The sequence below is a fragment of the Actinia tenebrosa genome, unplaced genomic scaffold (genome assembly GCF_029948245.1).
Source record: "Actinia tenebrosa isolate PJP-AT-01 unplaced genomic scaffold, QUT_ActTen_1.0 PGA_scaffold5__44_contigs__length_20552954, whole genome shotgun sequence".
Lineage (NCBI taxonomy): Eukaryota > Metazoa > Cnidaria > Anthozoa > Actiniaria > Actiniidae > Actinia > Actinia tenebrosa.
In genome coordinates this window covers 5,247,436-5,263,400 of record NW_028292582.1, presented here as the reverse complement: position 1 = coordinate 5,263,400, position 15,965 = coordinate 5,247,436, and the positions used below count along the sequence as shown (strand labels likewise).

General features: G+C 37.6%; 2 protein-coding genes across 3 annotated transcripts; both read right to left on the bottom strand.

The window, feature by feature from the left end:
• Positions 1-939: 939 nt before the first annotated feature.
• LOC116291595 (methyl-CpG-binding domain protein 2) lies at positions 940-2,980 on the bottom strand. Its single transcript, XM_031698773.2, has 2 exons — positions 2,687-2,980; positions 940-2,249 (listed from the first exon to the last, which is right to left on the bottom strand). Exons 1-2 carry the CDS (start codon positions 2,803-2,805, stop codon positions 1,538-1,540), a joined length of 831 nt encoding a protein of 276 aa, XP_031554633.2. The 5' UTR covers positions 2,806-2,980; the 3' UTR covers positions 940-1,537.
• A 2,506-nt stretch (positions 2,981-5,486) lies between these two features.
• LOC116291594 (major facilitator superfamily domain-containing protein 12) lies at positions 5,487-15,697 on the bottom strand. Of its 2 annotated transcripts, none has more exons than XM_031698771.2 (10): positions 15,062-15,697; positions 12,481-12,601; positions 11,990-12,154; positions 11,335-11,427; positions 10,457-10,549; positions 9,859-9,899; positions 9,156-9,285; positions 8,268-8,362; positions 7,578-7,702; positions 5,487-6,898 (listed from the first exon to the last, which is right to left on the bottom strand). In XM_031698771.2, the coding sequence occupies exons 1-10, from the start codon at positions 15,529-15,531 to the stop codon at positions 6,651-6,653; spliced, it is 1,581 nt and encodes a 526-aa protein (XP_031554631.1). In that variant the 5' UTR covers positions 15,532-15,697; the 3' UTR covers positions 5,487-6,650. The 2 variants fall into 2 exon arrangements, with proteins under 2 accessions (XP_031554631.1, XP_031554630.1); XM_031698770.2 differs by lacking the exon at positions 15,062-15,697 and adding an exon at positions 13,818-14,709.
• Positions 15,698-15,965: the final 268 nt, after the last annotated feature.

Genomic DNA, 15,965 nt, shown 5'->3' with positions numbered 1-15,965 from the left:
TTTCATAGCTCACTTTTGTATAATTTCCTGGTGAGATGGGACAACATCTACATTTTCCACAAAATCTTTCTATGAATGTTTCGGTCAATTATGAAGAAAAGTGTCAATCAAAATTGGCAAATTTGATGCTATACAGATCCTGAGAGCCAAGCAACAGGCATTTTGCAACAGTCACGTGCTGATATATCACAGATACAAAAATTAGCAATCCAGCAAAAAATATATAAATAAAGGAAGTCCTAACTTTTTTGCCATCCAGTAACAATCATGTGTCAATCTAATGCAAAAGGCCTACTCACACACTACTAGCAAATTAGTGGGTGTAAATGAGAAGATAAATATAGATATCATTCAAACAAATAATCATTTTCTCAAGAGAATGATACATATTGGTCTAGAATGGGAAAAATTACCCCTAAAGTGAAGAATTCTAACAAGTGGCAACATGTGACTACCATTTCTAAAATTAACCTCTTGCCTCCCATGGACATTTATATACTTACTTATTTATACTCTTTTCACGGTGTATAAGTTACCTTTATACCATTACTGTTTCATTAGAAACACTGACGCAGCTCACACTAGTTTTTAGCTAGTTATATCTTCTTATCTATATACTTATTTAAATAAAGTTAGTCACCAAAAACCCAGAAAGCTGTGATTGCTGAGAATCATGGGAAATATTTCATATTCAACAAGTAAAGCTTTTGACACAAACTGCAGCAGTTCAGGATGCTCAGAGGAGGTTAACTTGTAACTGGTAGAAGATCTCAAGTCCATCAACAGTTATCAAGCGCTTGAAACATGTAAAATGTATCCACCCATAATCCTTGCTGGTCTCAGCTTGGTAGCTTTTCAGGTTACTAACTTTATTGAAATAAGTGTATATGTTTTTGTTGATCTTCTGGAGAGAATCCAGGAACCCTGGTAGGGAAAAGGTTTTCACATTGAAATTTATTACAAATATGGTACATTTGAAAATAGTTATATTATAGAATAAACAGGGAACTTGTAAATAAATAAAAAACACTACATTTTTTGACACAAAAATATTATAAACTAAGAAAATGTGCAAACAAAAAACAAACAAACAACAAAACAAACAGAGAATCTGATCTCAATTACCAACGAGACTTCTTCCAAGCATTGTCAATAAACAGAATTTTTTGTTGGAAATAAGTACTTGTTTGAGTAGACAGAAACAGTCTCTTGTATGTATTACTAGAGAATAGTTGATCAATATCAATGATCTTCAATCTTTGGTTACAATATACTTTTTCTCTGGAAATAGTCTCTATTTGGAAACATTTTATTTATCTCATCTCTGGTTGGCATTTATCGCCATCTGTGGTTATGGCATTACCAAACGTCACTGGACTTTGTCTACTCTTTGGGTGTTTTATGCTTTGCTTATTTTAAACAGCACATGCCAAAGCAAACATGCAATAACTTGCCTTAACATCCAATATTAATTATGCTTTTTCAAGATGGCTTATATCCCAATAAAATTCCATCATAACTAGAATATTATCAAAGTCTACAAATAATCCAACTGATTCCTAGATGGTCTTTGCATGGATAGAATCTTGAGCTTAATTTGATCGTAATCTAACAAAGCCTCAGCCAACCTTCTGCGCAACTTTGCTACTCTTTCCTCTTGCGACTTGACTTCGCTTTCAGATATCGTAAATGGGGTACACGGTGGTTGATCAACGTTTATCCATATTTCAGGATGCTTTTCTAGAGCAACTATTGATGTATGTTGTCCTCTTATACCAGTACTAGAGTGTATCTTGGCCATTAATGCATGAAGTAAGCCCTTTTCATCAATACCTGGACCAACGATCTTAAATCCTTTAGAAAGATTGAAACTATCTAGTTTTCTTCCATCTGATACATCAACTGCTGTAATTCCTTGTAAACGCTTTTCCCAGAACAACTGCTTTGGCTTATCTTTATTAATCTTAGTATTTTTACAAGATTGTTCCATTTTATGCTTTTTGGGGGGACTAGGTTCCTCAGTTGAAGGGTAATATGAGACAGGCTGCTTTGAAAAGGACTTTGTTGACTGCCGTACTGGTGATGGTTGAATGGTCCCATTCAAATCTCGGCTATAGTTTTGTGGATTGGTACGTCGTCTGCTACTACGCTTGCAAAAGGTACCATTTCTAAAATCAAAGTCTGTGAGGTCAACACCTCCAAGCTCTTTTTCTAATTGTGGCTTGGAGCGGCATTTTTTACCATCAGGGCTAAACATAAAATAAATTAAATAATGAGTTATTAAAACACTGATAGTCATCTAAAAAAATTATGAACAAAATGTTATAATATTTTGTTATATTGTATTTCAACATTGACGTTTTAACAGATGGCTTTGTTAAAACCAAACTAGCTACCACCATGCATGTCTTTGTTCTTATTCCATTATTTGAAGATTGAAAGAAATCATGCCTTCAATCCCTGAGTCAACAAATTATTTTATCTATTAATGTTTTAGTACATAATATCAAAAATGAAAAACATAAGTTCAAAGTTGTATAGACTATAAATGAACCCGATAAAAAAAATTTTCTTTACATCACGTGGTTGACAAAATATTAACTTTAATTTAAAACCAAAACTACGTCACAAATCTGAGCTCATTTGTATCAAGTATAAAAAAATTAAGTTACAAATGACACTCTACCTGTAATAGTAAACATCCGACCGTCCAGCAGAGAGACCTCCTTTTCTTATAACGATTTCCCTGTACCATCCTTTGGGCAGACTAGAGCACTCTTTTCGTACGGGTGGCTTTTCCTCCATCGAGACGTCAAACACACGAGTTTTTCGCTCGTCTCTGTAGCACTTTGTCTTCAAGAATGAAGATAAGACGTCGATAGTAAATCAAACTTTTGCTGAAGGGCAATTTCCGCGTATTATAAGAAGCAAAGAAGACATTCAGTTGAATACAATATCCAAAATGGCGGACAGACAACGAGTGAGGCCTTATTTAGAGGGCTGGACCTGTCAATCACGTGTCATTAGAATTATTTAAGGGCGCTCTTTACTTCTCTCCATGGCAACGGGCTGTAACTTTGGTCGAAGGGGCAGAAATGGTAATAACGGCCCGAAATCTAGTCGGCTTATGAACATATACGTTTTTAAACTTTGAAAAAATTATTTCTTTATTCATCTCAATTGCTTACTTTTAATTTAGAAACGCTCTTGAATAAAACATTTTTGAATCTTGTAAAAAGGTACAATTGAAATCATATTCATACATTATACGATACTCCTTTTTGCAATATACCTAAATCAACATGTATAACAATAAAAAATGTTAAAAACAAAACTGAAAAAAAAAGTGCTCCAGTTTAATGGATTATTTCCGTATCCATAGCAACAGCGACCACGTTTTCTTGCTCTATAGCGAGGTCGCCAAGCCTACCATTAAAAAAGCGCGAAAAGTTGAGTAAAAAAAAAATCCTCTTGACACCGAATAGTTTAGCAAAAACCATAGTTTTTCTCTAGGTTTTCTTTGAGAAAAAAAGTTATAATTCAAGATGGATTCTTTCTTTAGTAGTCTCTGACATTTTTGGGTATAGAATGTGCGATTTTCGAGGCAAGAATGCGTGGTTTTCTTCCAGCGCTTCTAAAGAATGCAAGCAGGTTTGGAGTAAGTCATTCAATCACAAGTTTATTTTTCGTAAAAATCTTTGAAAATGTCGACTTTACACACCTTTTTTCTTCCATTTAAGGAGTAATATTATCTTAAAAAGGAATTTCTTATTTTTTCCCAGTGAAAGGCGGTGGAAAGGTAGTAGATGATATGAAGGATGCAAACTACGTTTTTGCAGATGATTCTACTGAAATGTCCAGGTAAGCTTTTTTTTCTTCAATAATAATAATATTAAATAACGATAATTAACTTTTTGAAGTAAAAAATGCTCTGAAGGTAAAACCATCTTTTATTTGATCGCTGTTTAAATGGCTTCACGTTGCCAACTTATTTTAATCTACGTTACTATTTACGTATCATTCTTCCTCCCCATCATGGATCTACCTGCATTTTACTATTCCCTGATTTTTTTTAGAAAGCTATCTGTTCTGTATGATTTGCCAATGATAGAAATGCTTTAAATTTTTTTATTAAGATTTTACAAATCTAGATTATTTTTGGAGAAAGGAGTACAGCCATTTAGATCATCATGGTTGCTCGATACTAATAGAAGCATATTTGACTGTATTCTTTATCCAGAGGATTTTAAAGGTATTTGTTTTATCTTATTCATTCTTTCTTTTTCGTTTTTCCTCTCTTCCATCCATCCTTCCTCTCTTCCCACCAATTTCAACCATTCTTCCATCTTTTCTTGTGTAGCTCTTTCTTTTTTTCTACCTTTTTTCGTTCCTTCCATGCCTTATTTCCTAACATTTTTTCTTACTTCTTTTTCCACCCTTTTTATTTCTTTTTTCTTTCCTCCTTTCTTTTTGTAGGTTGTGTGGTCTCATTCATGATTTATTTTCTATGCAGATCTTGTCTCACCGAGCGAACATGACGATAAAGCAAGTCCAACCTTTCACATCTTTAAGGAATTCAGAAGTTCTCAATCACAAGACAGCGAGAGTACATTTTGTCTGGATGACTATGAGATACTGGATTTACCAAATCATGAAAAATCACCAAAGGCATCACCAAATAAAGTCAGTGAAGCAAGTTCTCTAAAATGGGTTTGTGAAGATGAGGATTCAAGTCCAACTTTGCCAAGAATCAAGGAATCCAGGGATTCTTGTTCAAAAGGCAGTGAAAATGCTGTTCAGTTGACAAATGACAGTGATGATGATGATGATGATCATGATAAACCAACATCCCACCAATTGAAATCAAATATCTCAACAACTGCAGTCAATGAAAGAATTTTTGACATATTTGAAGATGATGGATCAAGTCCAACTTTCCATAGACTCAAAGATTTTAGAAGCATTCATTCCCTCAACAGCAATAATACTGTTGGTATAGATGACAATGAGGCACTAGGCTCAAAATCTTTGAATTCAAAGACACTAGACAAGACACTGAGCAAAGAAAAAGAACCAACAAAAGCACCAATACCATCACAAAATGGATATCCTTTAGAGAAAGTAAACACTGCTTGCTGCCAAGGAACTTTGTTTCCAGTCATTTCCAGTCATGAAAACACCACAAAGTCAGGCCCTAAAACCATTTCCAGTAACAGAAGCACAAAGAAACCATTTTGTGCAGTCATTTCCAGTGAAGGCCCCATTAAGTCGACACCAGTAACAAAAGCTCAAAACAAAAGCTCCAAAACTAAACACAAAGAAGATAGACACTACACAGTGCAAGGTGAAGAACTGGTTGGTAAAGAAGACTCTAGTTCACTAAAATCATTCACTGAACAAGATGGAGCAACATTTTTACCAACTTCTGTTTCACTACGTGAACTGGAAATACCTACGCATGTTTTTCATTCAAGCATGCATGATGGTTAGTTGATATTTTTTATATAATATACGAATAAAATGAATCTGAAGAATAACTTGTTACAGGGTTATAAAGATAGGCCTTAGCCCTACGACTTTCCATTTTACTAAATATAACCTTGTAGATCAAAAACTTGGTCAGAATGAATGATGTATGGAATTAAGAAAATGAATTAATGAATAATGGATGCATGAATTAACTAATGAATGTATGTATGAATAAATGAATGAATGAATGAATGGATGCATGGATGGATGGATGCATGGATGGATACATGGATGGATGCATGGATGGATGCATGGATGGATGGATGGATGGATGGATGGATGGATGAATGAATGGATGGATGCATGCATGCATGGATGCATGGGGATGAATGTATGAATAAATGAATGAATGAATGGATGGATGCATGGATGGATGGATGCATGGATGGATGGATGGATGGATGGATGGATGCATGGATGGATGGATGGATGGATGGATGGATGGATGGATGGATGGATGGATGGATGGATGGATGGATGGATGGATGGATGGATGGATGGATGGATGGATGGACGGATGGATGGATTGATGGATGGATAGATGAATGAGTGGAATGATAAATAAATGGCTGATTAGAGAATTGAGTGAATAGATGAACAAATGACTGAGTGAATGAGTGAGCAAGTAAACAAATAAATGAATGAGCAATCCAGAACAGGCCATTTGAATTTTTGCTCTTATTTCAGGGTTCACTCGACTTGAGGACATAGAGTTACCAGAAGGACTGAAACTTCGAGACTTCTTCACCAAAGAAGATGAAGAAACTGCATCTGACTACCAGGTTTATTTAAGATACCCCCCAACTAAGGTACCAAAATCTTAGTATTTAAAAGTTTAGACATACATCAAGATTTTCTGCGAGACTATTTGTTCTTTTTTAATTATCATTTTTAAATTGAGAGGTGGAAAAAATACTTCTTAGAAAAAAAAGTGTATTGCACTGTGCAGGGTGACAGGACATGAGTGACAAAGTGTCAGCAGCCCACATGGCATACATAGAGCTTATTCTTGCTGTCTCCCACTGTTCAGTTGTGTTTCATCAGTATTTCCAGGCTGTGAGTGGCTAATAAATAGCTTGTAAGTTATCAGATCACCCCTTATTTAAATCATTTTTTCAATATCATGATGCTATTGATCTACTTTCATTGACTGAATAATCTTGATGCTGTCTCCCACTGTTCAGTTGTATTGTTTCATCAGTATTTTCAGGCTGTGAGTGGCTAATAAATGGTTCATAAGGTGTCAGAGGACCCTTCAGATGAAGTAGAGACCAAGAATAACCTAGACTTGTAGTTAAAGAGTGTTCTGATGAGGATGGAAGGAGGCACTGCCTCTCGTCATCTGTGCTTATACTTTTTTGTCCTGAACCTGCAGAAAGTTATATTACAATTAATAACTGGCCAGACCCATTTTGGGCCACCCTGTCTTGGTTCCTCACATTACTCAAATTATCCACATGAAAGCACTCACAATATGAACCTTTATGCATACGTACAAAATTACTGTCTTGTGTAAAACTAAGGTTAGACTATGAGCATATGTTCGTTGTTTTGCTTTGGCTTATTTGGCCACGTCAGTGACAAGTCTAATATCCGCAGGGAGTAAACGACGAGTGGAAAAATAAGGGGAATAAATACAAATGCAGATGCATACAAGCATGATTTGTCTAAGACTTGAGTCCTATACACTAGTGTGATTTTACTTGGCAAGTGTAAAACTACTAAGCATAATACATAGTAGTAATCTTTTTATGTTTTACTTTGACTCTTAGGCACTTAAGTAAACCTCTCTACCTTGGGTGTAATGATTGCTCATTTCAGACCACATGTCATGACTTGAGAATAAGATTCTTTGTTTGAGCAGTATCAATATTCATGTGTCTTCTCATGCGCAACAGTTAAACAAAGAAATTATACTCTAGGGAATGACAGGTGGTCTGAAATGGGGAAACATTACGTCCAAGGTAAAGAGCTCTATTATACAAGTTTGTCTTGTGGACCAAGTAAAATCACTCTAAGTATTAATGATAATAGTAACAAAATATTACCTTGTATAATATGATCCGTTGATTTTTTCCTTAGTGTTGTGAGAAGAGTTATTAGTGCTACTAAAGCAGCAGTGCCAGCTACAAACACCATAATTTGTTTATAGTAGAAACCGCCTGCATTGGGCCTGCAAATATTAAGAATAACATTGCTTGGTATCAATCAGCTGTAGAATGAATCTAACAAGCCCTCAGTAAAAGGCAAACAATGCCCACCATGTGCTATCAACCAGAAAGTATTCTATTGCTTGGTATCAATCAGCTGTAGAATGAATCTAATGAATTTCATAACAAGACCTCAGTAAAGGGCAAACAATGCCTGCCATGTGCTATCAACTGGAGAGTATTCTATTGCTTGGTATCAATCACATGAATAAATCTCATGAATCTTATTACCAAGCCTCAGTAAAGGGCAAGCACTGTCCTTCATGTGCAGAGAGTATTCTATTGCTTGGTATCAATCAGCTGAATAAATCTCATTACCATCCTACAATAACAGGCAAACTTTGCCCATCATATGTCATTGGCCAGAGAGTCTATTGTTTCCTAACACCTTAAGCTGAATGAATCTCATAACCAGCATACAGTGACAGGATACAGGACTTGGATGATGAACCGACCCACCCCCCTCTCTGGATCTGTCCTAAAAACCTACTCTAAAAATCACTTAATATCAATGTGGGTTTTTCTTACTTTTTAGGGTATAATGCCTGTATGATCTGGACTACGATTCCATTAGACATCTTATCCATGAAGCTCATAGCTCCATACACGAATGCACCAGTTTCCTTTCAAAACAAAATAATAAGCTTGATTAACATCTTAGCTTGAAGTAATATGCCATGTTCATCTAATGTAGAGGTGTTTTGTACTCACACTGCAGAATAGACCTCTTTAGCTTGGGCATAATGTTTTCCCATTTCAGACCATGTGTCATTCCCTGGAGTATCATTTCTTTGTTTAACGGTTGCGCATGAGAAGATGCATGAAATGGATACAACTCAAACAAAGAATCTTATTTTCAAGGAATGACACGTGATCTGAAAATGACTGGAAGGCAATGGGAAGCTATTTCATTGTCGTGTCGTGTACGTGCTGTAGGTCAGTACCGTATTTTTCGCAATTATAACAGCCATTCTTATGGGAAGCATTTCAATGTTACGGCATGTCGCTACCGTGTACTGTGCTGTAAGTCAATACCGTGTGTTTCTCGCTCATACGATAACAATTCTTATCAGGAAGCCATTGCAATGTTTCCCACTCATACGAAAACCATTCTTATCGGGGAAGCCAATGCAATGTTTCCCACTCATACGAGAACCATCCTTATCGGGGAAGCCATTGCAATGTTTCCCACTTATACAAAAACCATTCTTATGGGGGAAACCATTACAATGTTTCCCACTCATACGAAAACCATTCTTATGGGGGAAACCATTGCAATTTTTTTCGCACTCATACGAGAACTATTCTTATCGGGGAAGCCATTGCAATGTTTTCCACTCATACGAAAACCGCTCTAGGCATAGCCTAATCGAATAAGGCCTGACGTGCTATTACGTTTTAGAATATCTAACATACCACATTTTCTCCTATGAGGTCAGCTAGCATAGTCAACGCAGTAACGAGTAACGTTGATCCCCCAACGCCAATCAAAACACTAACGCCATAGACCTGCGCATTACGAGGAGGCAGAAACCACATCCATATGCTGAAAAACAAACAGCATATAAATACACTAAGAAACAAAACCCTTTATCAATACCCGGAAACAAACTCTGAGCTAATCTATGTCAGGGCATGGAAATCTAACGTGTTGGGTTTTGTGGAAGGATGAAAACCAGAAAACCTGGAGAAAAACCCTTAAGGGAGAGATCTAACAAGCTCTACTCAAATGTGATGTCGTCTCTTACCTCTAAGGTTAAATCCGTGACCCCAGAGGTGAGAGACGAATGCATTACCGCATTGCCATCTTTGATTAATTAGAGAAGGTTACCCACTAACATCCCAGAATTCCGGCCAGCAGTACGCGGTAAATTCGCAATTTATTGGCTGACAACATTTTGCTTGCCAGCAACGTTAGACCTGAGGTCGTCGTTTGTTTCCAAGAGGATCGCGGACGCACCACCGCTGGAAATCGCGCTTACTACGAGCCTGCAGATCACACGCTGGAAATTGCCGTGCGTGCAACGTTACCGAAGTAGATTTCAATGCCAAAAATAGATACAAAAATAAATCGCATTTGTTTTTACGACAATAGCAATTAAACTTGGTAGAAACTCACCAAACAGCAAATATGGTTATTAGTCCACAAAGGAACACTCCCTAAAAATATAGACATTAATTCTTAATTAGACTGTTTTCCCATTGTACAGTTATTATAATTTTGATCGAGGTTGCTTAAGCAGCTAAAGCTTAGTAAATCCCGGCAGATGATGCCGTTACAATGAATATAAATTCGACTTGACAAAACAAACAGGCCAAAACTAGTATAGGCCCTAATGTGCCTCTCGAAGACTGGGCAGAGCATTTGGATAGAAAGGAATCGGCTAACGACTATGACGAGCAAAATAGATTGAAAGTTATATATATATATATATCTCGAATTATTTTCGAAGCCAAAAAAAGGAAAGAAAAAGAAAAAAAAAAAAAAAAACAGGGGCAAAAGTTTGAGATGGCCAGCCATCCAGGTGCTTACCTCCTCACACGAGTTTTTTCCCACTGTCTTTGCGAGCCTCTTATTGCCCCGCCCCATGGATACACCCTCAATATTCCTGTTACCTCCACTCAATGTTCATCCCCCTCCTCTGTCACTGGCACTAACCCTCACTGTTACCCCCCCCCCCTCCCCCCTTCCTGTATTTTTGTCATAGTAAAACTACCTTGCGACCAATGTACTTGTTGAGTGGTTTGGACAAGAAAGTGGACACGAATCCACTGACATACACAATCAACGGCATGATAGCTATTTTATCCTGAAAGAGAAAAAACAAATAACCCCATTGCAGCACTTTGGATTGCAGCTCAATTTGGAGAACATAACAATAAGTTTTCAATTCTTTTGTTATGTCCTTCAGTGATTACGAGCGTATGCAAATGAAGAGGCAAAGGCAATATGTCCGGGCATTCTGCGCCATGAAATTGAGTTCCTTTGACGTCCCACGCAAGGGGTCTATAAAAGTGTATTGATCCAAATTTGTTTAAAAGGAGGGAGCAATAGGCTCCATTGATGCGTCACACTTGAAAAAAATATTGTGTAGGAGTTTTCGTAGTCTCCCCCGCAGCCGTTCTTAGTGTCGTCACGCGTTGCGTTTTGCGTGACGACACTAAGAAGACAGCTACGCGCGAGAGAGACGAGAGTTCTCGTTGCAACATAAAAACTTTTTCCACGCGCGGAGCGAAAATATAAGCACCATTAGAAACATCCCGCCGTAAGAATGCTGAGACACGGTCATATATGTATGTATGAATATATATGTACGTATGACGTGTATGTATGGAATATGTGAATATAGATATTATGCGCATACATAAACATAAAAACTTATTTGGAAAAAAGTTGATGTGCAACTATGTACAAAACGCCAAATAAAATCTGTCTGTCTGTCTGTCACGGTCACGCTACGGCAACGTTACGGCCGTACGACGTTTTTTACAGTCATTAAAGCAAAAGGGGCGAACTGGTTTTTTTTATTCTTTCGTCTTCTGTATTTTGTTTGAGAGGGGGGGGGGGGGGGGAACGAGCTAGATGAAATTTTACCTTGGTAAGATGAAGCGTCTCCAGCGTATACATTGGAATGTAAACTTGAGTGATATTGACGATTAGACGTACACACATGTACATGATGGCTGTCTAGGACACAATGGAAATGAGGAATGGGAAATGCAAAGTGAGATGGGTGACATGAAAAGTGAGAAGTAATGGACCTATCACAAGCCGCTGCCATGTTCTAGAACAGTGACAGGAAAACCAGAGAACCAGAGAAAACTTTCGAATCAAGGGAAAAAACTAACAGAATCTAACCACACGTGATGCCGAGTCCAGGAATCAAACCCGACACCCAAGAGGTGAGAGGTGAGTTCACTACTGCTACATCACATTAAATCCCAAAATGGGTTTATTTACCTATACTATAATAACTAATAATACGGTCCATAATGGCTGGTTTAGTTTCCACTTGGCAATGAACTCGAAAAAACGTTCATGCGTAAATTTGCAATTGAAAATCGCTCGTCATAAAGCGTAAGCTCAAGCCAAGAAAAAAGAAACCTTCCGAGGCGCTCCTGACTCCGATTACGACTCCTTCTGTTTTCCGATTTTCACTTCGTCATATATACGCTAGAAGCTTCCGATTCCGACTCCAATTACCAGCACGATTAGTATAATTATCTAATTAAGCCGTGCTGATATATACCTGATAAAACAGCGGCACCTTAAACCACATGACCCAGTTGGAAGCAGACCGTCTGCTTGACTTGGTGGCGAACTCATGGGACGCGTCACGTGGTCGTTCCTTGACACCGATGTGGAAGATCGTGACGAAGAACAGTCCAACCCCGACAACTATGAACACCACATACTGAAAAATATTTAGTAATCATGATTAAAACGCTATACTGAATAATGTTTCATCCCTTTGGAGGTGGAGAAAAAAGAAAAAGGTCAGAGGTGTTAAGGTTGGTAATCAAAAGTGGCGCAGCGGGATAAGGAAAGAGAAACCCCAATCTCTTATCCAGTACCTTTATTCCTTACTGCGCATGTTCGACGAAATATTTATTTCGTTGAGCATGCGAAGAAATAAAGGCTATGAGTACGTGATTGGGAAAACTCACGAAGCAATAGTGCGAAGCAAATGCGCACTAGTTTACACCCTGAATCTGAGGGACTAGTTCAGCTGTTTCTTACCATAAAAGCCGTGGCGTCAGATGTTGAAAGCTGGTTTGGATCCGAGGCTTCTTTTCCTGAGTCTAACATGATCCAAGTGATGATGAATACGAAAATATTGGAAGCTACTGTAGCAGCGTACCTGCAAGACAAATAACAGAAATAAAATCTCATTGCTTTCCTGTCCTTTCGCTTTTTGCATCCCTACTCTTCTTTTCCTCTCTCCTCTCCTTTCTTTTTCCTCTGAAGTTCAATTCCTCAGTTGTGTGTTAAAACATCACTCACTGATCTCAGAAACGAAAAAGGGATGCTTAAATATGTAAAGGAAATACCATTCGGTTTTCGACGCACTCACGCAGTGCCAAACATCGTTAGTTGTCATTATGTCATCAGAGGAACAGATATACAGATTATAAAGTATAGATATGATAGCCAAAAGAAGGAAAAAATGCTGATAAAAAATTAGCGCGTGTTTTAATATCTCAAGGTCAAGTAGTAGAGTGCAAACAATACTGATAACCGTGAAACTTTGCAATAATACTAAATAGCACAATTTCATGCAAATTCCATTGTTTTCTATTGTTTAATTAGCACTATTTTGCACTATTTAGTAATTAGTGTTTCACGGATTAATTGCTTGCACTTTAAAAGTCTTCTCTCAATATCTTGGGCGTAATGTGTTCTCATAATGTCAGACCACGTTTCATTCTTTTGAGAATAAGATTAAATTGTATCCAGATTCATAGTTAAGATGATACTCTAGGGAATGACATGTGGTCCCAAATGGGAAACGGAAACAAGTTATTAAGTTCTATTATATCAGGGAGTTCTGTATAAGTACTTGTTCGCCGAAACCATATACTCTTCGGTCAAGGTCAACCTGTATAAATATCTATCATGTCTACATTGTTGACAATTAATGCTTAAATAATTGTTTTCAATCATACTAACGAGTTTCGGAGATTAAATCCTTTGTTTTGCCTGATACTTTGGAAACTTTAGAACTGTGTGATTTTAGAAGCGACAAAACTTGGGAGATTTTAAAAATTGTATACACTATATCAAATGTACATTTAATCTTCATCTAATTATTCACAGTTTTCTGGTTTGAAAATTTTGTTTCGCGCATTTTATTGATCCTTCTAGTAGCTTTGCACATTAATTTATTTTATTCTTTCTTTAAAAAAATCCATAGACTGATGTTTTGTGATGTATAACAGAAGATCATCTCTAGCGAAGAAAAATAATTCGTATATTCGTTAGCCTGCGTTCAGGCGGTTTAAATCTTCGGCTGAATGCAGGCTACTATTCGTACTATCGCCACAACGCACAAGCAATGGAGTTAAATACAAACTCACCGTCCAGCATTCAGTTCACATTTATCATGCAGAGAATCTGCAAGCTCGGGAATCAGAGACAGATGTGAAATCTGCGCACAACCCCAGCCTAACTGGAGCAGAAATATAAACGGTACATAGTAGAAAAACATTGCCCAGTGCTCAGCATTCCCACAACGAATGCACAAGTTGAATACGAAAGGAAACGCACTGGCCAAGACGACACTTCCAGCTAGGTGCCAGTTCTTTCTAGAACCATATTTCCAGTTTCGAGTTTTATCCATCTCAAAGGCGACAAACGGTGTGAACACTGCGTCGAATATTTGACCTAGTAGTAGCAGAGTCCCAGCAGCAGCACTCGAAAATTGTACTATATTCTTCATGTAAATCAATAAGTAAGTGAACCAAGTTGCAGCACATAAATCGTTGAGAATGTGTCCGAAGCTATAGCATATTCGCGTCCTCCAGCTTAGAGCGTTAAGCTCTTTTAAAGGCGTACCAATGCTTGCCATTTTAGTAAACGCGTTATTCTTTGTTCAAAGACTTGGCTTTGTTTACTGTAAGGTGATCACATGCGCAGATCGAGGCGAAGGAGCTTTTTGGGTACAAAGGTTAAATCTCTTTACGTTCGTGGCATATAACATTTGTGCACTCGCCTCTTACTAGGTCTCAGGTTTGAAACTGTAGGCGCGTATTTTGCATCACACGTGAAGCAGAGTTTGGGGAGTTTGTTAGGTCTCTCCCTTGACTGGATCAAAGAGTATTTTCGTCTCTGAATTTTCCGATTTCCTACCTCTGCAAAATTCCACTGAATTCCGGCATCTGTGAGTTATAGCTAAGCCCAATCTTGCTAATTAAGCTTCCTAAGATCAGCCCTGACTTCGAACAGCCCAGTTGTTGAATTGTTTTGGGGCTAGATAAAATTGAGATTGAACCGCGTAATGTTTTGGTTGGATTTCGTCATTTTTGTTGACTCACGTTATTTATTTAATCAGTATTTTTTTCTCCAATTAAAATGTTTAAAAAATATATTAGACAAACTTATCTTCTTACTTTAGTAATTTTAAATCCATTAATTTTTAATTTATTTTATAAAGAATATTAGGAAAAATAATGACTGGAAAACAAGTAATTTTTCTAGGATTGCGTGACAGCGCTAGCGTGCGTTGCACCCGAATGGAACTTTCTTCGTAGGCTATTAACACTAAATAATTTTGAGTGAATAATTAGAACAATATTTCATAAAATAAATAGAGATTACTAACCTAATAGCGTTCAAATCACACTTCTCTTGATCATTAGTTATGAGTTCAGGAATCAAAGAGAGATGAGAGATCTGTGTGGCGGCCCATCCGAACTGGAACACGACGATGAACGGAGCGTAGTAGATAAACATAGCCATGTGCGAGGGATTTGAACAGCCAACACACAAGTTAAAGATGAAGGGAAATGATATAACCACACATATAACTCCAACTAGATGCCAAATCTTTCTTCTTCCGTAGCTACAGCGCTCGAGTCTATCAGACTCGATTCCTACTAACGGCGTAGCAATGGCGTCTGCGACTTGCCCGATTAGAAGTAGCACTCCAGCCTCGATGCCCGAGAATTTGACGACTTTCTGAAGGTAAACAAGAAGGTAGGTGAACCATGCTGACGCTGTGAGGTCGTTTAATATGTGACCTACTCCGTAGCATAGTTTTGTTCGCCATGTAAGTGTTGATAGCGAAGCCATTCTCTTATCTAACTCTTCATCAATTGCTCTTCAGTTATAATCGAACGCATTCGAAGAACGAAAATTAAATAAAGTTTATCTTCCTTGAATGTAAACCAAAAGGGAAAAAAATGCGGCTCCGTCCTTAGCGAAGTAGTAAGCGGAATTATTCTGAAGCTTGCCTGCGTTGTTAGGAAGTTCAGTATTTTGTCACATACTTGAATAAGGGTTGACTTTTAAATTTATAAGCCAATCAGATGGCGAGTTGAAATGTGTTATTGGACTCAAAGTGTTTTTACTTAGAGATGAGGGCAAAACAATTGTAATCTTAGGGGGGAGGGGTGGTGTTACCCGGTACCCACCACCTCTGGAAGGGAAATCTAAGATTTTGTCCACAAATATCTCAAAAACTGAAAGCCAAATCCCAGAAATAAATGTACTGTCTGTCTGCATGT